The sequence below is a fragment of the Mauremys reevesii genome, linkage group 2 (genome assembly GCF_016161935.1).
Source record: "Mauremys reevesii isolate NIE-2019 linkage group 2, ASM1616193v1, whole genome shotgun sequence".
NCBI lineage: Eukaryota > Metazoa > Chordata > Testudines > Geoemydidae > Mauremys > Mauremys reevesii.
In genome coordinates, this window is record NC_052624.1 from 55,424,024 (window position 1) to 55,451,126 (window position 27,103).

Below are 27,103 nucleotides of genomic sequence, written 5' to 3' on the forward strand. Positions count from 1 at the left end.
TGAACAAATAAGTAATTATTTGAAAGATACATTTCACAGTCAACTTGAGACAGCTGGATCAGCTGTATCATTTAATGAAAATTGTCACAAAACAGACAAATTATATATTGCTCTGCACCAATAGCGGAAACTAACTAATCACAGTGAAGACAGTGAAGAGTGTTCAGAATCTAGATGAAGACTCAAAAAAACAAAAAACAAAAAAAAAAAAGTCATGAAGAGTTTTAAAGCAATTTAACTGCTCAACTTCCATATGACTTCATAAGACTCTCTCAGCTTCAATTTTATTGCACGTGGAGAAAAATCTTTAAATTTACTATATTTAGGATTTTAATTTTTGAAAACAAGGATAATCCAAGTGATTTGAATGTTTTCCCATTTCACTAGCAAGTGGCTTATTTTCCACAGATATTCATAGGTTTACTACACTTATTGTAGGTACAACCAGAGGGATATATGAAAATATAGTATTGACCAGAGTATAAATGACTTGTCTTGACAACCTATGATGGAGTTTAAAGTATGTGATTATGCTGGCCTATTTCTTAACTCAGGAAAAAAAGAGACATATGCTATCTCACACAGGAAGTCTTGCATATGCTATGCAGTGAGGGCTATAAACATATTCCACATAGAATATGCATCGTGACACTGAAGTACAGGGACTTCAGCCAAGACCTTAGTCCCCTGCCCAGCATCATCTTACTCTTCAGATTCTTGAACTTTTTGCACAGCAATGTCAGCTAAGCTGGTCTCACTTTCAGACTGATTGTCAGGACGAGGTTGTGGGGCCGCTGGCTCATTGTTAAGCACACTTTCTTCTGTTCTGTCAACTGCATGATTTGGATCCACTTCTTTGGTAGCTCCTGGATGAGGGTCTGACTGCTCCTCATTTGTGGAACTAGGATCAGCTACCTGTGCTTCATCTAAAAAAAAAAAAAAAAAAAAAAAAAAAAAAAAGACATATACATCTCATAAACCCCATCATTAACAAACCCCTGGAACACTCACACAAGAAGCAGACGTTGTTATTCTTAAAGCTGAATTTGGCAGGTACTTTCTCTTTGTTTCACTGAGAAGTTTATTCACCCTTCTATCAAACAAGTTTCCTAATATTTATTCTTCTAAAAGTAATAAGGAAGCAGGACTACATTAAGTGACCTTAGACACAGGAATTCTGCCTAAGGCAGGGGTAAGCAAACTATGGCCTGGGGGCTGCATCTGGCCCTCGAGCTCCTGCTGGGGAGCGGGGTCTGGGGCTTGCCCCACTCTGTGCGGCTCCAGAAGCAGCAGCATGTTCCTCCTGCTCCTAAGTGTAGAGGCAGCCAGAGGGCGCCACAAGCTGCCCCAGCTCCAAGTGCCACCCCCTGCTGGGAACTGCAGCCAATGGTAGCTGTGGGGGCAGCGCCTGTGGACAGGGCAGAGCACAGAGCTGCCTGGCCATGCCTCTGCTTAGGAGCCATAGTGGGGACATGCTGCTGTTTCTGGGAACTGCATGAAATAAATGCTGCCCGGAGTCTGCACCCCGACCCCCTCCTGCACCCCAACCCCCTGCCCCAACCCTGATCCCCCTCCCACCCGCCGAACCCCTTGGTCCCAGCCCAGAGCACCCTCCTGTACCCCCAACCTCTAGGGTCTACTCAGGGGTCAGAGTGATTAAAAAAGCCCATTTTGGCTCCTTAAATTTTACATGAGATGGTCACTAGGTGGAGTTGTTTTCTGATACACTAAACTGCTCTGCAGTAGTATTTTCATAGCCCAACTGAGGAGAGCTACTCTCCTGTGAGTAAGGCAAGCATGACATGGCTCCTGTATTTTGTAACTGCCTACAATAAAGTTAAAACATATAAAGTAGTGATAATAAAATGGGGAAGGGTGGGCTAAGAGATAGGAAGTGAGAATGAGCACGCATGCTACTTCAGGGACTTTCCGTTGAATTACATACAGAAAAATTGTTTTGGAGGAAGGGTGTTACGCATTTTTACTCTGTTGCAGGATCTTCAGAGTTTGTCATTTTGTTAGTGGTTGAAAGGAAAGAACCAAAAAAAAAAAAAATAGCCACCCCCTACATACTCACACAAGAGTTCCTCTCCCTATACCCACAATATAGCAAAGAATTAACTTCGGAGTTAAACTTTCGGACAGTGGGTTAGTGTGTGGGTTGGCAGTTTTGTTTTTATTCAACTTGTCAGTTGGTCTTCCAGTTATACAGTGAAGTTATACAGTTAGGATTTCAGGTTTTTTGATCAGAGCTTTAAGATTTGAAACAGCAAAGTTAGAATTCTTGGTGCCCGATTGTACTCAAGCGTCATGTGTATTTCTGGTATTGTATACAAAAAGTTATGCTTTCACAAATAAGAAGTCAAGCATTCCAACAATTACTGCCATTTTTTTCTATCAACCAAGACATTCTCTTAAACCTCCCTTAGCAGTAACAGAATTTACTTTTGCTTCTTGTAGTAGAATTTGTTAGTGCAGCATTAATTTTAGTTAGCAAACTGTAGATCCTAACCTCTCTCTTGCTTTTTTTCTTGTCTCTGTTTTTCTTTGGCAGCTTCTAGCTCTTGCTTCTCATGAGCTTCCTTCAGCGTCTTACAAACTTTTTTGTGGGTAAACCAGTGTATTTTCTGGCAGTTCTGGTCACAATAAATAACCTGAAAAAGTTTCCAGAGCCATTACTTCACCTTCATGTAACAGGGCTGTACAATAGTTTAACTTTAAATTTTTAGCTTTATCTCCCTGTAGTGGGGTGGACTGCCCCACTCCCTGCGAGAGTGGGCTGTGGCAGGCCAGGACGCCTGTGCAGACAAGGATCCAATCAGAAAAGGGCTTATGGGGAGCCAATCAGGGCCCAGATTGGAGGGAGCCAATCAGGGCCAGGCTCAGCCACATATAAAGGCTGTCCAGGAAGGGAGCAGTCAGTCTGTCCCAGGCCTTTGAGAGGGGAAGGTCAGTCTCCAAGGGTGGAGACTAGCACAGCAGACAGTGCAGTGCTGGCCAGGCTTGGGGAGGCTAGAGAGCTTGAGCCCATAGCCGCCAGGCTGCAGGCCCTGAAGGGAAGGGCCTAACGGGTGCAAGGGGCCGTAGGGAAAGCAGCCCAGGGAAGCAGACAGACGAGGGGAGAGAAGGAGGACAGTGAGGCTGCTGCCAGAGGGTCCCTGAGCTGGGACCCAGAGTAGAGGGCGGGCCTGGGTGTCCCCCCCCTTCGCCCCTTGCAGTACACCCAGCCATTGGCTGTAGGGAGCGGCCATTATACTACGCCAGATCCCTGACAAGAGGGATTGGACTCAGAGGGTGGTTGGACATGGTGGCTGGGGTGTGAGACTGCTGATCACAGACCCCCGGAAGGGGGTGCGGATGGACTAAGGGGCACTGCCAGAGGGCAGTGGCCTCGAAGAGGACGCTGCCGAGCAGGGAGCAACGCAGGCCCAGAGACGCCAATGGAGGGTGGAAAGACGGACGAAACACCACCAGGAGGGGGCGCTCCGCTGGACAGAGCTAATTCCCAGATTCACCAGCAGGAGGCGCCAGGTGGTGAGGCCCCAACCTGTTACACTCTCCATAATCAGGATATTGGAACAATGTTTTATAGCCTAAGTACTTCTTTGAAATTACAATTATAAACTGTTAATAAGGTCACACAGAGTGGATATTCTATACATTATCTCAGAAAGGAAACTATTGTTTTCCTGTAATTAATTTAGGAAATCTACAATGTATTGTAACTCTGCCCTCTAACCCACACAGTCTTATTTGGGACTTTAAATATTCCTACTTCTTGGATTCAAGATACCTGCACCACAAGCAGGTGTTTTGTATCTCCTGAGTCTGAACATACAAGTATTTCTGAAAGAGCTACAATTACTGGTAAGTAACCTTCCTTTTCCAGACTGGCAGTAATATATTCAGAGATTACAAGGCCAGAAGGGACCATCAATTGTGATTGTCTAGTACAGGAGTGGGCAAACTTTTTGGCCTGAGGGCCACATTGGGGTTCTGAAACTGTATGGAGGGCAGGTGTAGTGTATTCAATTGCTCCCTGTACGAATGTGCTACTTACAGTGTACTACTTACGGCTGCCAGTCCTGGTGCTCTGAATGGCACAGTAAGGGGGCAGGAAGCAGGGGGGTTGGATAAGGGGCAGGGGTCCCGGGGACAGGGGCGGTTAGATAGGTGTGGAGTCCCGGGCCTGTCGGGGCGGGGGTGGATGGGGTCGGGGTAGTCAGGACAAGGAGCGGGGGGGATTGGATGGGGGTGGGTTTTGGGGAGGGTGGCGGTTAGGGGCAGGGGTCCCAGGAGGGGGCAGTCAGGGGACAAGAAGCAGGGGGGATTGGATGGGTCGAGGGTTCTGAGAGGGCAGTCGGGGTGGATAGGGAACGCGGGGGCCAGGCTGTTTTGGGGAGGCACAGCCTTCCCTACCTGGGTGCAGTGTATTAAATTGCTCCCTGTAGGAATATGCTACTTACAATGTGCTAGTTACGGCTGCCCGTCCTAGTGCTCTGTAATTAGCACATTCCTATGGGGAACAATTTAATACACTACAGCAGGCGGCTCTCGCAGCCATGCTGCCCGGCAGGACCTCGTAGCCCTGCCGCCCAGACTGCTGGTGGCATAGTGAGCTGAGGCTGCGGGAGAGGGGGGACAGCAGGGGAGGGGCCGGGGGGCCTAGCCTCCCTGGCCAGGAGCTCCAGGGCCAGACAAGATGGTCCCGCACACCGGATGTGGGCCGTAATTTGCCCATCTCTAGTCTAGTATGACCTCCTGTATAGCGCAGGCCATAGAACTTCCCAAAATAATTTCAAGAGCATCTCTTTTAGAAAAACATCTGATCTTGATTTAAAAATTGTCACTGACGGAGAATCCACCCTGACCCTTGGTGAATTGTTCCAATGGTTAGTCTCACCATTAAAAAATAGGCAAATTCAGACTGGAAATAAGGCACATCTTCAACTTCCAGATTTTTTAAACTATAGTCTCTTACCATTTTACATACTGAACATCTTTTGTCTGCTCCCTTTTCCCCACAGGTTGTACAGAATTCAGCATCCACAAACCCCACTTGGCCAGTAATTGCTTGTGTAAGTACAGAGAAAGCAGTAGGATCAGAGCCCTGAGGGAAGAGGAAAAAGTTGGGCAAAAAGAAGGGAAAAATACATAATTTAAAGACTGCAGAAATATGACATGTATATTTATTTCTCTTTGTTTCACTGAGAAGTTTATTCACCCTGCTATCAAACAAGTTTCCTAGAAGAAGGCGGCACGCGAGCTGATTTTCAGTGGCACTCACATTGCCCAGGTCCTGGCCACTGGTCCGGGGGCTCTGCATTTTAATTTAATTTTAAATGAAGCTTCTTAAACATTTTAAAAACCTTGTTTAATTTGCATACAACAATAGTTTAGTTATATATTATAGACTTATAGAAAGAGACCTTCTAAAAACGTTAATGTATTACTGGCACGCGAAACCTTAAATCAGAGTGAATAAATGAAGACTCGGCACACCACTTCTGAAAGGTTGCCGACCCCTGGTCTAGTCTGCAGTTTCTAAAGAAGGGGAGAAAAAAATATTTTATTTAATCTTAGAAGCTTAAATCCAGTTTTAGGCTAATCAGTTTAGAATGAATATTTAAACCCACATTCCAATGCTGCCATCACTTTAGAAAGTAGTGGATGTGCAAAATCCTCCCTCACCATTCCTGTCCACCATGTGATCTGCAAAAACTCTGATGGCCAGGATTTCAGAGCTTTTATAGTAGCTTTCAAAATACTGTAGCTGGTCCAGTAAGTCTATGATACAAAGTGCCAAATTCTACCCTTGGCTAAACATGCACACCTGATGACTTCAAGGGGAGCTGTGCAACATTAGTCTTGGACAGAATTAGCCCGAAAGGATAACAGTACACAAACACAGCAGCATCTAAGCTTCTGATGAAGCATATCTAAAGTTGAAAAGCTGTATCTCCCAGTACCACTTTAGCATTAAGTGTGGCTTTAGATAGAGCACAAAGGACTTCTTAATGTCACATTTAATATTTTCTTATTGTAACCCCTGCACTTACTACAAAGTGTCCTTTGTGAGCCTATAAACAAAAAGCTTTTTCCAATGGAATTTTTTTTAAAACACTTATGTGCCATTGCTTGAGGAAATGTTAAAAGAGAATGTCTTTCCCGATTGAGGTTCTTTCCCCATTTGGAAACAATGGATATTGTCCCTGTATCTAATGCTGCTGAAATTAACATACTTTTGTTGTATTCACTCCCATTTGTGGCATCTGGTGAAGCAGTTCTCCAGTATATCTGCATAATGGGGCACCACTTCATTTTATTTCACACAGATGCCCACGTGTCTTGATATCAGAACATATGCGATGTTCCATTGTTTTAGTTGTTTTGTCATAATTAAAACATCCTTTTAATGTATTTGTTGGCTGAATTAATGAACTGTACTTTGATATTCTTTTCACTTAGGGTTGGCAGTTTGTAAAGAATATGCAACAGGATTGTGCAAACTAGTGTCTGTACTGGCTAGAATGAGAAGTTTCTCTTGGCACTGACATACTGGAGTGTTCCATTTCTTCAAATATTCCAAACTGAATATTTGCAACCTGGAAACTTTAAAATACTAGATACAATTTGCAGACATCCTGCTCCTTCAAAAAGTACAAGCAGTAGCCATCATTATATGCTACTCTGGTAATGTTATGAAAGTGTTAAGAATCCCTTCCTGGAATGATGCTAACACTGGAGGCGGGGGCTGAGGGGAAAAACCAAACAAGTTGTTCCAGCTCAAAAACAAATCTAAAACCATTTAATCATCTGAGAAAGATAGTAATTGCTACACAAGAGGCTGGGTTTTTCTCATACTGAATCTGCATAATTATGCATGCCTAAGATCAAGTACTCCTGAACAAATGTAACTGATAGCACAGATTCTTCTAGTGTTTTATAGGTATGCCCAAAAGAGTCAAAGCCTGTGCAATGAAACAGATTTATTTGAAGGGAGTCGGTAGGGGAAGAGGAGAGTGCCAGGAATAGAGGGAAAAAAGTAGAAGCCGCCACTGTAAGGGTGCCTTAAACAGTTTGAGACAGAGTATGAACATTCAAATCATTATGCTGTCTTTTGTTCTGATCTAGATAAATTGTTCGGATTACTACTGCAGAAATTAAACTATAGAACAGTCAAATGTATCGGATCCCTGTAAGATGAAGGATATTTGTAATTCATTAAAGTGTATAACAGTTGTCACAAAATTAATCATCCTTATCTTAACACACATACTGCATAGCTTTCAGAAACAGATGCTGATGTGCTTTCCTCTGAAAAATAAGTCTCTTGTACAAGATTTATTATTAGCCAATTAAAACACTCTTTAAAGACAGTCTCCTATCAGACACATCTGGGAAGATGTAAAGTTAGTTTTCTTACTAGGCATCCATGACACTGGATACCAACAGCTGTTCATTTTGCTTCTTCCGTTTATAAAGGCAGTTTCAAAAAGATGCTTTTCTTCCAAGTTACCATCACCTATTGCCATCCACTTCTGGCCCATTGGAAATAATGACTGCAAGAGTCCCAAGAGATCCTGCAGTCCTTACACCCCTTGCTGTTTTGCCCAAGCGCAGTATAAGGCTACTAAGCTACATAACACCACTGAATTTATGGAGTGAGTTTTGCAAGGAGAAACAGGGAGAGAGAGTGTATCTCTCGCCTCCTCGCCAAATAGAGAGAAATACAAAGTACTCTGCTCTAGTTTTCTGATGTGAAGATTTTTAATAAATAATGTTCCACAGTCAAAGCCACAGTAGGGGAACAGAAACCCAATTGTCAGGGGTCAGAACTTCTACTATATTTGTTAAAGAAGTAGAATCCCAATTTTTTTTTTTTTTTTTAATATCTCAGGGGACATTCAAAACTTTTGCATCCTAGGGAACATAACTCAAGGGACACAAAGACATGTTAAATTCAACTGAATAATTGGGATTTTACTATGTGGGCTATCTAAGTTAATCTGTTTATAAAATAGCACTTATTTGCTTAATGGGAGACACTTACAATTTCAACTGGAGCAATACTTCTCACCAGCTGCTGGAGCAGGGTAGCTTCACAGTAAGGAAACTTTCGAATGCACTCTCTGATAAGCTTCTCTTGATACACAGGAAAACCATCTGTATCTCTGCCTTTCGATAGACTGAAATTTTTAAAGCAAAAATTAAATGAAAATCCACTAGCAACTAATGATTAGCATTTACTAACAAGCATGGTCCAGGCTGTTGTTTACTCCGCTGTCCCCCTGGCTGCCTTCCTCATACTGCAACTTTATGCTAAAATTCAGATTCAAAGTAAATTCTGTATTCCCAAAATCACAGTGAAGTTACAAATGCAAAAGAAGCTTTTTGTACGTAATTACACAATTTTGAAGTATAAAATAAACTTACAGCTAAGTTCTGGAAATGTAGATCCACTGTATTTCAACTACCTAGCCCAATATTAGCAATGCCAGATCTACAGCTTATTAGAGAGGCTTTGCTTTGTTTTAAATGATAAGACATGGAGGTACAGTTCTTGTTCAAAATATCTCCTCTTTTCCCTTATTTATCCTCTTAATTCTTGAATCACGGCTGTATTAATTGATTTTAATATTTCAGAAACAGGGTTATTTGCTTCATTTATAACCCAGTTTTCAGAAGCACCTACACATCCACTGAAGTCAGTGGGAACTCCAGATGCTCAACACCATTGAAAGTTAAGCACCTAAATCAAAATAGCCTATTGGTACTTAGGCATGTTTGAAAATCCCACCCAAGATATATACAAACCCAACTGGCTTAGAAGCAAAAATTCCACTGGCTTTAAATGGGACTTTTGCTTCATGCCTGCTCAAGTCTATGCTGGGGAGTAATAGACATCCTAATAGACACATTATTTTTGATAGGTATAAAATTAATTTATGTATAGATCCTCAGATTCCTTTTAAATTCTGTATAAATGCATACCTTTTGATTAATCCATCCAGTTTATCCTCTCGCTCTTTGAGAAAATTAATACATTTCTGGAAGATGCAACTGATATAGTGCATTTTAATAGCCAGTACTTCATTCATATCTCTCTGCTTCATGCATTTCTCACAAATCAGGTCCAACACTCTGTAGCACTTCAGCAGTGCTTCTACTTCTGCCAATAGGGGGTTCTCTTTGACCAGCAGCACAATCTACAGGGAACAGTGAAGAGTGTTTAATGTAATGAGAAACCCTTTTTTCCTTTAAGCATGTGAGTTAAAACATGTAGGTTAGATGGATGAAAATAGCTAACTCTGCCATTTTTCAGTCCATTTTCTCTTCCTATGTTGTGCTTCCTTCCTTTGCTAATGGAGCATATTACTGAGTAATAAATATACTGCAATTCATAGTTACCATCCAAGACTTTCAAAACTAAGAGCAAGACTACACCCCCCGAGCAACACAATTTACAGCAATCTAAGTGCTGTCCACACTGGTGTGATGTTGGTGTGAGACACTCTCCTGCCTACATAGCTTCTGCCTCTCACGGAGATGAAGTAATTATGCTGGCAGGAGAGCGCTCTCCCATCAGCATAGAGCGTCTTCACTAGATGTGGTGCAGCTGCACCAATGTAGCACTTCTAGTATAGACCTGCCCTAAGACTGATCAATAACAGCAAACAGATCTAAAAAAGGAAAGTTGTATCAAGAATTAAAATCATTTACAGTGTAACCAAAACACTATAATGATTACCCTGGCCCAACATCCACCTCTCTCAGGTGCATGTACAAGATGGCATTGCATGATATAGGTTTACCACTATGGAGTTAGCCTAAAGTAAGCCTAGAGTGCAGTAAACAGACTGTTCATAGATTGAACTGAACACTTTCAAAAGACAGGTGCCCAAACTGCTATTCTGAGTAATGCTGTACATAATTACCTGCTTGCACATGCCATAGATACCACAATGGTACCTGAACTATTTCCTATTTTAAATGCAGATGAAAACTATGGTATCTCAGATTGGTGATAGCTGACAAATGCTAACTTTCAATGGCAAGCTGTAGGAATTTGGGGCTACTTATTTCCTGAGCTACACAAAGAAATAAGCCATAAAATATAGCTCTTTTTTTTTTTGACTGTTATACCAATAGGTAAAAACATAAGTCAATTGCACATATGTTCAAAAGTTGCAGCAACAGACATTACTGCAATGAAATAGTGATTAAAGAAAAAAAAGTAATGGTAAGACATCTGCTGTGACACATTAATTGAACGAACAGTGAGCTTAGGACTGGATGGTGCCTGTTTAAGCATTTATTTCAAGAGTATGAACCTCTGTGACCAGAGATGTGAGCTCAGTTTGTGACTTACCTGTACCATACTAAATCTCATGATGTCTTGCATGAGCATGAAGTATAAGCCATAGTATGCAATAATACCACTTAGTTTGATATCTCAGATTTAATATTCGTAATTATGGGCCAGATTCTGCCATGCCTTCTCATTTCAAAGAATGCCTTATTTTGCAATAAGATAATTCTCAACACAAGAGTTACAGAATCTGGTCCTATGCCAATAAAGAAGATGTATACATTACTGCACCTTAACAGGATGCAAGTTTGTAGTAGTAATAATTTTGTGAAGAGGCCCAGCTAACTTCACTGGCAGTTTCGGTTCTTTATCAAGTCCTTGTGGTTTAGTGTAGTAGTCTAGCCTTTCCCGTGGAAAGAAGTTGTTGATAATGGTCACGCAATCATGTTGACCTAAAATTTTAAAAAAAGCTATTAAGAGTGAAAATGTAATTTAGTTATTACTCTCCCAACCCCCAATACCCACAGGAGCTGGTTTGGCACAATTTTTAAACTTTTGGCACTAAATAAGTACATATAAGATGTCAGGCTGTAGGGACTGAGAGAGAGAGAGTCCCTTAATTTCTTCTCCCCAAGATCCTTTAATAATATATTTAATATTAAGCATGAGGGGAGTCAGTATTCCTCTCAATAATCCCCACATATTTTCTTATTCAAAAACATACAGGGGTCTGTCATATTGGTGTCAGCAAGTTTTCAAGAGGAGCTCTCTGGCAATTGCGCCCTCCTGCTATTCATTTTGAGAGAGTAATCTATTCACAAAAGTAGGTCAAAGCATTGTCTATAGGATGCATGGGATGTAAGCAGGGGAGGGGGGACCTTTCCCCAGGCCTAAGACACATTAGAACAGTTAATCAAAGTTGTGTTAAGAGAAGAGACGAGATGAGACACTGGTTGTTGGAACTGGACATCGATCTCAGGATTTAGAGCACTAGTTAATTCATGAGAAAGGAACAGGTAACCAGAGAAACTAGAGAGTCTTAATCACATACCTTCTTTTGGATGGGAGGAGAATAGGTGCTATATTAATACTTTGTATATGGATAATAAGTGCCATATAAATATCTCAAAGCACTTTGCAAAGGTGCATAAGGATCTTCATTTATAGATGGGAAAAGAGAGGCACAGACTGGCTTTGTGCTTTGCCCAAAGACACACAGCAAATCAATAGCAGAGCTGGAAACAGGTCTCAGGTCTACAGTACCCTGCTGTAACCATTAGATAAGTAAAACTTGCTGGACAATTCTCCTAACACATCTGGGATGCAGGCTGGTAAATATTATTATTTCCCTTTTTATAGGTGGGGAAAGCAGAGGGTGAAATGACTCATCCACAGCAAGTCAGTGGCAAAGTCTACATCAGAACTTCCCAGTCTGTCTTATGGTTTGGAAAGTGATGACCCAGTGTAATTTACACACTTTTAGCACAATAGCAACTATCTTCACAGATTTCAGCAGAGTGGAGGATCATAGATGTTCTAACATTGTTTAGAATGAAATCTGACTGTCTGCTCGCTCATTATAGGAGGAGACATGGGATAAAATCTAATCCCCTGTTTTTAATCAATTAATGCAGAAATGTGAAGTAATGTTCCTCCAAGAATAAACGGCGTAATCCACCAAACCATATAATCTTACAGCCCTGGTGAAAATTAGGAGATAATTTCAATTTACCCACAAAGGCAGCCATCTGAGCTGCTGTCCTTCCCACAGAGTTGACAACATCAGTCTCTGCTCCAGCCTCTAACATCATCCAGGTGATTTCTTTGCTGCCTGTATTTGAAGAGAGAAGACATACAGAGTTTTGTTTTGTCTTTTGTAGATGCACATAATTTGAGAAGACCAGTAGCTAACTTCAAGTTGAACTTCAAAACCTAAAAGGGACAACATTGACACAACAAATCCTTGATGTCCTTGGTTTAAAACAGTGGATTAAAGAGCCAACAGTATTTTTCTCTTATTTGCAAAGCCCAAGGAATAAAAATTCACACTCCCAGGGTCAGATTCTCCCCTCAGTTATGCATGTTCAATTCCCACTGAATCAAGTGTGTATCTCTCAGTGCCAAGATTTGGACCCCCAGTGGGTAGCAATATAGATGCAAGGCCTGCTATTCTAGTTTGATAGTACAACTACAGCATCTTGTCTTCTAAAAGAAGAACAAATTCAGTACTATTATGGAGCAGAAGCGTAGAGCAGAGAACAGATGGTTTCTTTCTTCCCAAGGGGAACTAGGTGTTCAGGCTGGGATAAATACCAAATAAATACGATGAAGCTAAATTTGATGGCAAAATTATATCACTTAACTGGTGCCCTTCAAGGAGACTAATAAAGACACCTGTGACCAGGCTTGTTGGTTCTATTTTCCAGAGGTGCTCTTCCTTTACTTTCTGTTTTTGTGGGACTGCTGACTAGGGTGGCATGACTATAAAGGAGGAAAAAATATAAATGTTTCTTGCATTTGCTCTAATCTTAAAGTGACACTGCTTCAGCTGTGCTCACATTTTTTTTTGAGCTCAAAGATTAAAAGGCTGAAAACTAACATCCAGGAGTATTCATACTGGAAATTGTGGACCACTGATTTCACTCTACGTCTAACTAATATTTTACACTAATGTCTCCACACCTAGCTAAGAGTTTATATTAATTTCACTAGGAATTATGCTTTGGAAAAGATTTGAGTGACCCAGAAAGGAAAAAGTTTAAAAAAAGAGTCAAACTTCCCTAATCCTTATCTTCTACCCCTCATTCAGAGATTTAAAGCCCTTTTCCTGATTGTAAGAGAATTATTGCTTATCTAAATCAGGGAACAGAAACAATACCATATGACCAGTGACAAATAATAAATTGAGCTCAAAGTTCAAGAATCAGATACATGCAGTGAACTGTTAGTGATCAATCCCTAGAGGAAGGAAATTGGGTGAGGGATCTATCCCTTGCCAAAGTTTCGCTAAATACATTCAGAGGAACTACAATCTGCTTGCAGCCATTATTTGAACAGAAAGACTAAATCTGACAAGCCTCAGAAGTATTAAAGTGGCATTGCTTATTAAAAGCTACAGTTGGAGAGTCTTAAAACTCCACCCATCCTTCAGTAAGGGAGTGTCTTTCATAGGAACTCAATGTAATTAAACAGAATTCACCCTGCTGCGCAGGAAAATCATTGCATGACAGATGGAATTTTAAGGTTCCAGGACTAAGTACGGCAGTATTCCTCCCTATACACTAGGAATTATATAGCCTATGCCTCAAATAGATGAACAAATCAACTTAATATAGGACAAAATAAGTCATAGAATCATAGAATTCAAGATCAGAAGGGACCATTATGATCATCTAGTCTGACCTCCTGCAAGATGCAGGCCACATAAGCCGATCCACCCACTCCTTAAGCAAGTGACCCCTGCCCCATGCTTCGGAGGAAGGCGAAAAACCTCCAGGGCCACTGCCAATCTACCCTGGAGGAAAATTCCTTCCCGACCCCAAATATGGCGGTCAGCTGAACCCCGAGCATGCGGGCAAGACTCTCCAGCCAGACCCTCTCGAAAAAGGCTAACAATATCCTATCATTGACCCATTGTACTAATTACCAGTGTGGCACTTTATTGACCTATTGACTAAGCCAGTTATCCTACCATACCATCCCCTCCATAAACTTATCTAGCTTAATCTTAAAGTCATGGAGGTCCTTCGCCCCCACTGTTTCCCTCGGTAGGCTGTTCCAGAATTGCACTCCTCTGATGGTTAGAAACCTTCGTCTAATTTCAAGCCTAAATTTCCTGACTGACAATTTATATCCGTTTGTCCTCGTGTCCACATTAGCACTGAGCTGAAATAATTCTTCTCCTTCCCTGGTATTTATCCCTCTGATATATTTAAAGAGTGCAATCATATCTCCTCTTATCCTTCTTTTGGTTAAGGAAAACAAACCGAGCTCCTCAAGTCTCCTTTCATACGACAGGCTTTCCATTCCTCGGATCATTCTAGTGGCCCTTCTTTGTACCCGTTCCAGTTTGAATTCATCCTTCTTAAACATGGGAGACCAAAACTGCACACAATACTCCAAATGAGGTCTTACCAACGCCTTATATAACGGGACTAGCACCTCCTTATCCCTACTAGAAATACCTCGCCTAATGCATCCCAAGACCGCATTAGCTTTTTTAACGGCCACATCACATTGCCTACTCATAGTCATCCTACGATCAACCAGGACTCCTAGGTCCTTCTCCTCCTCCGTTACTTCCAACTGGTGCGTCCCCAGCTTATAACTAAAGTTCTTGTTAGTCATCCCTAAATGCATAACCTTACACTTCTCACTATTGAACTTCATCCTGTTACTAATACTCCAGTTTACAAGGTCATCCAAATCTCCCTGGAGGATATCCCGATCCTTTTCCGAATTTGCAGTACCTCCCAACTTGGTGTCATCAGCAAACTTTATCAGCCCACTCCTACTCTTGGTTCCCAGGTCAGCGATAAATAGATTGAATAAAATCGGACCCAAAACCGAACCTTGAGGAACTCCACTGGTAACCCCCCTCCAACCCGACAGTTCCCCCTTCAATACGACCCTCTGCAGTCTCCCCTTTAACCAGCTCCTTATCCACCTCTGGATTTTCATTTCGATCCCCATCTTGTCCAATTTAACCAGTAATTCCTCATGCGGTACCGTATCAAACGCCTTACTGAAATCAAGATATATTAGATCCACCGCATTTCCCTTGTCTAAAAAATCTGTTACTTTCTCAAAGAAGGAGATCAGGTTGGTTTGGCACGATCTACCTTTCGTAAATCCATGCTGTAATTTGTCCCAGTTGCCATCGGCCTCAAGGTCCGTAACCACTCTCTCCTTTAAAATTTTTTCCATGACTTTGCATACTACAGATGTTAAAATAACAGGCCTATAGTTACCCGGGTCACTTTTTTTCCCCTTCTTGAATATAGGAACTATATTAGCTAATCTCCAGTCAAACGGTACAACCCCCGAGTTTAGAGATTTATTAAAAATCATCGCTAACGGGCTTGCAATTTCACTCGCCAATTCCCTTAATATTCTAGGATGAAGATTGTCCGGGCCCCCCGATTTACTTCCGTTTAGCTGTTCAAGTTTGGCTTCTACCTCAGATACCGTAATGTCTACCCCCATATCTTCATTCCCATCAGTCCCTCTATCACTATTCCTTAGTCCTTCATTAGCCTCATTAAAGACCGAGGCAAAATATTCGTTCAGATATTGTGCCATTCCAAGATTATCCCTAATCTCCACTCCGTTTAAAGTTTTAAGCGGTCCCACTTCTTCCTTCTTGGTTTTCTTCCTATTTATATGGCTAAAAAACCTTTTGCTATTGGTTTTAATCCCCTTCGCTAGGTCCATCTCCACTCGGCTCTTTGCCTTTCTCACTGCTTCCCTACACCCTCTGACCTCAATAAGGTAGGTTTCTTTGCTGATCCCTCCCATTTTCCACTCCTTGTATGCTTTCTGTTTTTTCTTAATCACCCCTCTAAGACGCTTGCTCATCCAGCTCGGTCTAAAACTGCTACCTACGAGCCGTTTTCCCTTTCTCGGGATACATGCCTCTGACAACTCCTGCAACTTCAACCTGAAGTAACCCCAGGCATCATCTGCCTTTAGATCCCTAAATATGTTAGTCCAATCCACTTCCCTAACTAGTCGCCTTAATTTAGTAAAGTTAGCCCTTTTGAAATTGTATACCTTAGTCTCAGATGCAATTTTGATTATCCTCCCATTTATTTTGAAACTAATTAGCTCATGATCACTCGAGCCAAGGTTGTCCCCTACAACTATTTCCTCAACAAGGTCCTCGTTACTCACCAAAATCAGATCTAAAATGGCATCCTCCCTCGTCGGTTCAGCAACTACTTGATGAAGGAATTCATCAGCTATCACGTCTAGGAAAAGCTGAGCCCTATTATTATTACTAGCATTTGTTTCCCAATCTATATCCGGGAAGTTAAAATCCCCCATGATCAAACAGTTCCTATTAGTATTTACCTCCTTAAAAACATTAAAGAGCTCTCTATCCATATCCAGGCTATATCCCGGTCTATAGCACACCCCAATTACTATCCCAGGGGAGGCTCTAGTAGTTTTCTTCCCCAATGTGACCATTGCCCAAACAGACTCGGTATTATCCATTGCATTGCTAGTTATTTCGTTACATTTCACCTCATTATTGACATACAATGCTACTCCCCCACCTTTACCTTTGCATCGGTCTTTCCTAAACAGCACATACCCTTCCATACCTGTACTCCAGTCATGGCTACCGTTCCACCATGTTTCGGTTATTCCTACGATATCCGGTTTCAATTCCCGGACCAGGAGCTCCAGTTCCTCCATTTTGTTACCTAAGCTTCTCGCATTGGTGAACAAACATCCTAATTTTTGCTGTTTGGCTCCTCTCACCCTTTTCACCCAACTTGGTAGGGACACAGTACTACCAGTATGACTTGTTGATCTAGTATCCGTCCCCCCCCTCTTCCTTACACCTAACCGTCCCCCTCTGGCTGTATCTGTTGTTCTCCTGTTGTTCTCACTCCCAATGTATAAATTTGGCGTGGAGAGCACCTGGACCTCTCCCAACCGTCTCCCCACAACAGCATCTCTCCTGCATACTGGGTAGTACTAGTACTTCTGCAGTTACACAGACCCACTCATTACTTCAGTAATAACGTCTTTTTATTATTCCATCCTAAGGCAGTGTCCTGAATTATGAACTATTGCAACCTCTTCATAGGCCTGTTGTCCAGATAGCAGTATTATAAAAATTTGAAAATACAAATTTAGAAAGAGTTTACCTGAGAGTCCAGCAAACATCAAGGCAGTATATCCATGTTCGTGTTCATTGCAGTTAACATCCGCTCCGTGTCGCAAGAGCAACCTGCACATGTCAACTTTCGCTTTGTATGCTGCATGCATTAAAGGGGTCATGCCATGCTAATGAGAGAAGAATCAAGAAAGAAATATACTCACTTGTGGTAATTACATTTATAGCTCTTTGTACTGCTCAAGACTCCCACCTGGTAATTACATACCCATGTACAATGCCTCATTTGATGTGTGGGTTAACAAAACCAAAACATAAAGCAAAGTGTGGGGTAAAAGGACTATACTGTATATATAATGGATTTCACACTCATTCATTACACTGTTTTATTTGCGTATCTTTTATTCTGTACTATTACCATGCAGTCTTCAAAAAACAAAATACCTATCGCCATTTGCCAAAGGTCTCTACATGTACTTAGCATTAAAGACCCATTATACCCTATAAACCTAGGAAAGTTGCCAGTCTCCTAGGTTGGCAAATGAAAGTTTTCTCCACTGCACACATGTGGGAGTAAGAATATTTAGTTCAGGCTCCTCTCAGTCTTTCTATTACCAAGATTTATAGACACCTAACTGTGAAAGTCATGCTGTCAATTCTTAATTATAATTGATGGAGCTGTAACTATATTACCCCTCCTCCCTCCCACTTACTACCTATACACAATACCAAAAATATGAGGGAAGGATTCACCCAGTAGCTGAAGGTTTTTCCCAAGAACTTCTCTGGTGTAACTACAGCAGTGTAGTTATATGGGTTCTAACTCCTTCTGTAAACCCACTGCAATAGTGCAAAAAAAGGGGTAAGCTGCAGTAAATGGTTCAGTGTGTCTGCATTAGGGGTTTGTATTGATGCAACTACAACTATGTAGCTACATTAGTGTATACTTCCCCACACTAGCCTAATCTTAAGGAAAGCTTTAGCAACCAGGATGACTTGTTGTGAGGACTATAACCTGACCTTGATTGAAAAGTGAATGAAAATTACAAACACTTCTAATTGAACAACTTATGCCCAAATAAATTTGTTAGTCTCTAAGGTGCCACAAGTACTCCTCGTTCTTTTTGCTGATACAGACTAACATGGCTACTACTCTGAAACTTCTAATTGAGAGCATGAGGTATGGCAGTGTACCTTCTCCTAATACTGGAGAATTGAGAGGAACGCATTTTAGCGAGTCACGATTTCTAAACGAAAGTGTCAGGACGAGACAGTCTCCATTTTGTAATCCAGATCATTGAATTCAGACAACTGTGTGGATGCAGCCAGCCCTGCATGAGGAAAGGTCACAAGTTTGAAATAATCTAATCAGGTGGTTAGTTTAGTGTTCAGTCTGGGGGATAGTGTCTAATGCTATGCAATAGGGTTAACAGTGAGCATATGAGCATTAAGGCTGCAAATCTGTCATGGAGGTCACAGATTCCATGACTTTCCGGGATCTCTGTGACTTTTGCTGACGTGGCTGGCCCAGGGGCCCCTGAACAGCTTGGGAAGCCCCTGGACCAGCCGCACTGACTGCTGCTGGGGTAGTCTGAGGCCACCGCACCCCTCCCTGCAGCAGCAGCAGGAGTTTGGGTGTGGGAGGGGGCTCCAGGCAATGCTTCCCTCAGGGGGCTCCCCGGAACCAGCGACATGTCCCTACCTCGGCTCCTAGGCAGAGGGACCAGGGGGCTCTGCGTGCTGGCCACACCCGCAGCTCCCATTGCCCACGGTTCCTGGCCAATGGGAGCTGCAGAGCTGGTGTTTGGGGCGGAGGCAGTGCGTGGAGCCCCCTGGCTGTGCCTCCGCCTAGGAACGTGTCGCCATGCGGAGCCAGGTAAGGAGCCTCCCACTCCCACCCCTTCCCCCAGCGGCAGCACAAGTCCCAGGCCACACACTGCCACCCTCCCGCCGAGAAACCCCAGGCTGCCCACCCCCCCAAGCACCCAAAATTTAGTCTGGGGTATATAGTACGAGTCATGGACTGGTTATGCATTTTACTGCCCATGACCTGTCCATGACTTTTACTAAAATACCCGTGACTAAAATGTAGCCTTAACGATCATTTCTCAAGAAAGCATCCAGAGACCTTGACTCCCCCGCCCCGCAACTGCATTGGGCCAAATATAGACAACAATTAACATCCTGCATAATAATCCTTGGGAGCAGATATCCACTTAAAATTGTAGTATAGTTTTGAGGCTTAAGGGTTTTGGGGGAGGGGGGCAGAAGAGGAAGTGTAGCTTAGACTTAGGCAATGTCTAGGGGTAATGACTCTACAGGGTGTGATTTTTAACATGCACTAACACAGGGTTACCATATTTCAGGTTCCCAAAAAAGAGGACACTGCTACAGTGGGGTGAGGGGGAGCTGAAGGAAGAGGGGATCTGTAGCAGGGTGGTCCCCTGCTCCTGCCCTGAAGGGCTTGAAACAGCCCAGGAGAGGGCTGTGGCTGGCCCAAGAAGCCTGGGCTGATTGGGGAAATTAGGCTCAGCTGTGGCCATGCCCCAGTCAGGCCCAGCTGGCCCCTATAAGAGGCTGTGAGCCAGAAGCCCAGAGAGTCTTCCTCTGCCTGTAGAGGGAGAGGGCCTGGCTGCAGGGAGCTAGAGACAGGGTACTTGAGTGGAGCAGGGCTGGGGAAAGGCAGAGGAGCTGGGGAGCTCCAGCCTGCAACCTAGCATTGGGCTAATAGGTACTGGGGGTTGCAGAGGGCAGCCCAGGGGTAGGCCAGGCAGCAGGTCCAAACCCTACTTGCCAGTGATGAGTTGGCTGATACTGTAGTCTGCCCCAGGGTGTGGAGGGCTAGACAATGACTGGCAGTAGCCGTATACTGAGACAAGGTGGGGATAATGGGTGGGGGTTTCCCAGGGAGGGGAGACCCTGAGAGAAAAGGGGTTGCTGCCAGGGAGCAGCACCCCAGATAAAGTGGCACAGGGTCCTCGGAGGGACACAGGGGTCAGAAGACAGGCGGACCACTGGCCTGCAGAGGGCGCTCCTGGCTGGCAGTGAGCTAATTCCCAGAAGTGACCAGCAGGCGGCGCCGCAGGGGTGAGTCTGCTCGTCTACAGGATCCTATTGTCATGGTAGTAGGGTGGCTGGTGTAAGCCCAGGATGCAGCAACAGCCATCACTCAGCATCTCTCTGCAGGACCCCCTCCCCATGCCTGGAAGCTGGGGCCTGGGTGGGTGAGATCTGGCAGCTGTGGCTTGCAGGGGACTCAACCAATCAGATGCAGGGGAAGGACCAATCAGGAAGGAGACCAATCGGGGCTCTTTCTGAGCTGCAGCTTGTCTGCTCTGCAAAAACCCTGGACATTTCCTGTTATTTGAAAAATCTGCCTGGACAGAGAAAGGAAGCTCCAAAAGAGGCTGTGTCTGGGAAAACCCGGATGTATGGTAACCCTAGACTAACATGTTGCATATTAAATGCTCTGTGTTGGTTCTTGAGACTTCTATACTGTCCTCTCTCTTTCCTCCCTTCCCCTAAAGAGGGCTGTACCCACTTCAGAGCTAGTCAATGCCACTGGCTCCTTAATCAGCCAGCATGCATGTTGTGGGGGCAAAGCACCGTTGTTTTGATGGCACAGTTATCCAATAATGCAGAATTTGCTTGAAAATGCACGGATAACCTGTGATAGCATGACTTCTTTCAGAATTAAAATTTAGAAGAATTGCAATAGGAAATGCAGATTATAAACTCTTTGTGGGCTTCATGTTATACCATTTCACCTGTCAATAAAGCCTGTAGAGAATTTGAGAGAAAACACATACTATATCTAAGCTTAAAGATATTAATCCTCTGAAATACTTTTATAGATTAAGAGTAGTTCAGAGGCTTACTAATAGCTGCAGGTTGAAAAGCTATTCAGAAGTCTGCCACTTAGCTCCTTGGAAGCCTGCAGATCTCTAAATAGCTTTCCAACCTGATATTTCTCCTTGATAGACCCACTAAGATACTTTTAATTTAGAAGTTTTGTTGTACCTCATCCAAGCAATTGACACGGACATTCTTGCTGCCCAAGAGCCTTCCAGCTTCTTCAGTGTTTCCTTAAAAATAAATAAATAAGCGGTTAAAAATAAAATAAAATGGTGTTCATCAAAAGTAAGGGGTTAAAAGGGAGAAATGAAGAATCAAAGCAATGCAAAATCTTTCTATTTCTGATCTTAAATGAAATACTCAGACTAAATTTGTCAAGTTATCAAGCATGAAGAAACTCAGGGATGAATAATATTAAATTCTAGAAGCTAAAAGCCAATAAGTTTTAAAATCAAAGTAAAGTAATTAGAAGACTTGCATTAATGGGAACTGACTGCCCAGGAAGGAGTACTGCAGAAAGGGATCTGGGGATCATAGTGGACCACAAGCTAAATATGAGTCAACAGTGTAATGCTGTTGCAAAAAAAGCCAGCATCCTTCTGGAATGTATTACCAGGAGTGTTGTAAGCAAGACACGAGAGGTAATTCTTCCACTCTATTATCGTATATACTCATTCATTAGCCTGTTCGTTTATAAGCCAACCCCCACAAGATGGTTAGGTAAAAATAGCAAAAACTGTATGAGCCTTTTATAAGCCGACCCTATATTTCAGGGGTTGGCAAACTTTGGCTCCCATCCTGTCAGTGTAAGTCGCTGGTGCGTCGGGACATTTTGTTTACTTGGAGCTTCTGCAGGCATGGAGCCTTTCAGTTCCCTGTGGCTGTGGTTCGCCGTTCCCAGCCGATGGGAGCTGCGGGAAGTGGCGCACCCTTGGCTGGGAATGGCAAACCGCGGCCACAGGGAGCTGAGGGGCTCCATGCCTGCAGACGCTCCAGGTGAACAAAACGACAATGTATTAGATATTCAATTCAATGATTCCATAGAGTTTTAAATCATAAAATTTTGGTGTAGACCCATTTATAAGCTGACCCCCGCTCTCTGATGTGTCATTTTTTTACCAAAAATATTTGGCTTATGAACGAGTATATATGGTAAGTACAGTAGATATGGGTGTGTGTGAGAAGAGACTGAATAAGGGAGGGAAGTGGGTTCATCAGTGACCAAGGCAAAAAATATTGGAGGAAAACTCTAAGTGCATTTAAACATGGATATTTCTCTGGTGTGTGACAGATTTCCAGGTTGGAGTAAGAGAATGGTTTTGTTGTTTCTGGATAGTACTTTCATACTTATGTCTTAAGCTGATTTTATAAAAAAGCCATTCATAAAATAATTTTGATGTAGCTTTCCTGTTGATCATATTTGTGCTGTATACAAATTAAGGTGTGTATTATGTTGAAGATGTTTGATTTTATAGCTACTATTGATGAAGAAAGTGGGGTGCGCAAAAAAGTAAGCTGATAGTAAAAATCCCAAACTTAAAATAAAAAGGTTATGAACTACATTTTACAAGAATGCAGGGTAAATATCTCACTTTTGAGATTCAAATTCTAATCTTTTAAAAAGCCTGGTTCTGCTTCATTATTCTGACAGTAGTAGCAGAAGATCTGAAATCCTAATTCATCAAAGACAATGCAAGTGATGATAGTACTGTATTAAATACTAAATTGTTCTGACCTTGGTTTCAAAGTCAAATTAGTGGGTCATTACTACTATAATATATCTATGTCAGACATAATGACTGTATTTCTTGTGCAAGTGGTCATCAAGACCAAAAGCCAGAACTGTGTCTAATCTCCAGCGCAGCCCCCAAACTCCCACTCTACCAGTGTGCTAAACATATATTGATTATTTAATGACAAACAAATTAAAGACCATCCATTTTTTTATGGGACAAAAAGGATAAAAAATGACATCATAAAAATAAAATTACCTGGCATGAGCTGGTTAAACAAAGACGGATACTAATAAATACTTCAGCAGTTAGGTTGTGGGAATGTTTGTTTACCTTGTGCATAAGCAAACCAAAGTGCAGCCAAGTTATTTTTTTAAAGAGTAATTGTTTAGAGTTCGAAGAACAGAGCAGGCAGTGCCTGCATAAGTCTCAAACTTTTGCCTACAAAATCCTTTCAATTGAGCCACAGGGATACAAGCTTGATCCAAAGCCCACTGCAGTCAACGTAAAGACTCCTTTAGGTTCTACAGGCTTTGGATCAGGCCATAACTGAACAGAAAATAAGGCTGCAGGGAAAGTGGGAGAATGAGGGGAAGAAAGTGGTCTCTATAATTAAAAAGTTCTAGAACCTTTTAAATGAATGATAAAGCTTATTTTGACCTGGGGGATGGGGTGTTGGAGAATGAGATATGTAGGTGTTCTCTAAGCAACATTTCAGCATAACAATACTTGAGACTGTCTTTAGTTCATCCTCTCCCCAGGAAAGCATGCCAAGTGACAGATCATTTGTTTTAAATACTGCACTAAACAGTTCAGATCACACCATAACAAGCTTCCTTTTGTGTGATTTTCCAGGAAATCTGGGTTGTACAAAGAGGGTAAATCTAGAGACATTTTGCCTCAGTGTTCTTCACAGATATGCAGCTAAATATGCTGAGTGAAATGAAGGGCCATTGTCCATTAGTTTAGCCCCAAAATTAGTTTTTATTAAGTAAAAACCCCCCCAGTATTATTAGAACTGTTAAATTAAGGGCTTGGCTACACTTACAAATTTGCAGCGCTGCAGCAGGGTGCAGGCAAACACCTGCTGCGCTGCCTGCTGCAAACAAAGCGCGCACAAGTGGCCCAGCCCCAGCGCCAGCCCAGCGCCCAGCGCTGTCCCGTCCCGCCCCCCAGGGGCTGAGGAGCGGGGAGCGCTGGGGAGTTTTTCCCAGCGCTGGCGGCGCTGACTTAGCGCTACTTCAAGCGCTCAAAAGGCAGCGCTGCCGCGGCAGCGCTTTGAAGTTTAAGTGTAGCCATAGCATAAGATATTTAAAAACATTGCTGTTTTGTTGAAATGTTTAAATCCATTGTGGTAACATCTGAGAGCCAGACATTTTAGCTTTGTTTTGTTTTTTGATCCAAGCTGAAGGGCAAGTAAATCAAAACCATTAATGATGACAAACATTTGATTGTTAAGTGCATCACTTAGGACCTCAATCTTGCAAAAAAGACCCATGCACAAGCTTATTAACTTTTTGACGGCCAGCACATCCCTTGGCCCACGCCGCTTCCCGCAGCCACCATTGGCCTGTACCTGCGAACCGTGGCCAGTGGGAGCTGCGATTGGCCAAACCTGCGGACGCTGCAGGTAAGCAAACCGTCCCGGCCCACCAGCAGATTTCTCTGACAGGCTGCGAGCCAAAGGTTGCCAATCCCTGACTTACACTTATAACAAGAATTGGATGAAAATATTTTAAAGCTTATCTGTGTTTTAAGATGTGGTCTATATTCTTATGGCAAAGAATTAAAATTATATTACTTGCCTTAAAGTTTTATTTTTAAGTACACCTCTTACCCCGATATCACACGGTCCTTGGGAGACAAAAAAAATCTCACCGCGTTATAGGTGAGACTGCCTTAACTCAAACTTGCTTTGCCCCCCCGCCCCCGTTCCTTGTTCCCTGACTGCCCCCTCCAGAGACCCCTGTCCCTAATCACCCCCAGGACTCCACCCCCTACCCAACACTCCTGTTCCCTGACTGCTCCGACCCCTATTTCCCCCCCACCCCCCAACAGGCACTCACCGGCAGCGGTGCGAAGCAGAGCAGCCCGGCCCCCGTCTGCTCCACTCAGCCAGCTCCCAGCCGTGGCACTCCGCTTCCCGCCGCCGATGAGTGCAGGGAGGTTGGGGAAAGGATGCCCTCCCCCCGCCCCCGCACTCACCTACGGTGGTAAGCGGAGTGACGCGGCCCCGGCCCGCTCCGCTTTCCTTGCCCCAGGCACGGCGCTCCACTTCCCGCCGCAGGTGAGTGTGGGGAGGTTGAGGAAAGGACGCCCCCTGTACTAACCTGTGGCGGGAAGTGGAGCGCCGCGGCTGGGAACTGGCGGAGTGGAGCGGGCTGGGGCCAGACTGCTCCACTTCTGCCGCTGCTGGTGAGTGTGTGTGTGGGGGGGATCCCTTCTCCCAAGCCCCCTCCCCCTCGCGATACAGCTGGGGCTGGGGCAAGGGAAGCAGAGTGGGCTGCTCCCAGCCCCCTACTAATTCCCCGGGCCACTCTGTGACTGTGGGGCCCCCAAAAGTGCCCTCCCACAGCTCCTGCCCCCCAGACCCTGGGGAGGAGGGGAGCCCTTGACCACCCCCAAGATCCTCTGCCCCTTATCGAACCCCTCGGCCCCGGCACCCTTAAAACGCTGCTAAGAGCAGCGTGTCAGAGCTTTACTGCCTTGTATGCGAACCCACGTTGTATCGGGTCGTGTTATATCGGGGTAAAGGTGTAATTATAATTGTGCAAATTGTAAGTAATTGGAAAATACTGTGCTCATGTTCATTTTTCTTAGAGGAGCACTGTCAACTATTTGCAAGTTGTTTGCTTACTATTGCTAACAGTAGCTCTGAAGATTACTGTAACTGACAGAAATTAGAAGGAAAAAAGTCTGTTTCCTTTCCCCTCCCACCACACTCAGTTGGGTTACTTTGTGCATTTGATTGCACTCTGGTTATAGTCAGTTTCCCCGTTTCCCTTGTAAAATCAGTTTCCTCTATTTTTGTGGGTCTTTCCTATGCTAATAGGTAAAAGAAAAACATTATAATTTCCTGTTCTGGCATTTAAAAAGTCAAGAGCAGATTAAAAAAAAAATTACTGGATTTCAAGATGGTCCCCCTCCCTCAAAGTCTCTCTGCAGAACAAACATGCAAACAAAAACCTAAGGCCCCTCTTCCACTTGCTGTTTATGAATAGCAAGTGATCAGCATCTGGAACTACATAAGGAAGCTGACATCAGCAATGTGTTGAACAGGCTCATCCTCAGGTCATCTTCATATACACAGACCCAGGAAACTACATTTTGAATCCTGTATGGCCACAGATCAGCGTGAAAAGCGATGTCATTTTCCTTAGCCAGGACAGTAACAGATGAAAAATATTAAGGGCCCAGCAATCCTATTATTTGATGGGAAGTGTTTTTGAGAAGTTAACGCACTGAAACACACTACAAAGAGGCCACTAGCAGTTTATATATTAGCCAGAGAACATGCTAGTGCAATGCGTACAATAAGAGGGTATATGTGTGTAAGTGTAAAAATTTGCAGTGAGGCATCCCCATATCTACCAACTACACAATATAATAAATCCTCTCTAAATCTGGGGCAGGACTGATTCAGAACCTGAATTATGTGTTCCCCCATGTAGAGCTAGGATAAGAGGGAAAGGAGCCAGCATTGTGTGAGCCTTGTCACCTCCAACAGATATAAAAATCTGTTCGCCCATGTGGATCCCTGTGAGCAATAGGGTGTGAGCAGGACCAGGTGGTGTTCCCCCTCCATTTGTTAAACTTTTGAATACCATATTTTTTTATTGCATTTGTAGCTCATTTCATGACTTGGATGCATGATTTGCAGGCATACTTTATCCCTGTCGTATAAGATGATAAATTTGCATGCTAGGATATGTAAATCTGTATTCCTGCCATATAAAAACGAACAAAAATTTGTTTCCTCTAAGCTTATAGAAGCTATTTAATTTTAAGAATAACTGAAATATACTAACATCAAGAAATTGAACTGTACACCAACATTGGGTGGACCAGTATTAAATAGTGTTACAGTAGGTGACAGCCTTAGAATGTTAACCCTAGTCCTTTAGTTCAAAAGGTCGCTTTTCTTGCCTTTGCCCTCACAAACTGAAGTACCGCATCAGAGAGATCCAAAGACTGGCCAATGGCATTCTCAAGCAATAAAGTAGCAAGTAATGTCAGTCTTTCATCGGCCATCGTCGACTGAAGATATGTTTTAATGAATCTTAGCTTCAAAAAGCTGTGCTCCACTTGCGACTGACAGCATAAGCAGAATCCTCAAAGCTATTCACAAATTAGGAA

General features: G+C 43.2%; 1 protein-coding gene across 1 annotated transcript in view; it reads right to left on the reverse strand.

The window, feature by feature from the left end:
- Positions 1-31: 31 nt before the first annotated feature.
- ANKMY2 (ankyrin repeat and MYND domain containing 2) overlaps positions 32-27,103 on the reverse strand; it is a 30,902-nt gene continuing 3,830 nt past the window's right edge. The window contains exons 2-10 of the mRNA XM_039524440.1: positions 21,180-21,244; positions 17,191-17,329; positions 12,045-12,143; positions 10,604-10,764; positions 8,995-9,209; positions 8,054-8,189; positions 4,982-5,110; positions 2,513-2,654; positions 32-926 (exon numbers count right to left, since the gene is read on the reverse strand). Of these exons, the coding sequence (XP_039380374.1) occupies positions 703-926; positions 2,513-2,654; positions 4,982-5,110; positions 8,054-8,189; positions 8,995-9,209; positions 10,604-10,764; positions 12,045-12,143; positions 17,191-17,329; positions 21,180-21,244 (1,310 nt within the window). The 3' untranslated portion in view covers positions 32-702. The remainder of the gene's footprint in view (positions 927-2,512; positions 2,655-4,981; positions 5,111-8,053; positions 8,190-8,994; positions 9,210-10,603; positions 10,765-12,044; positions 12,144-17,190; positions 17,330-21,179; positions 21,245-27,103) is intronic.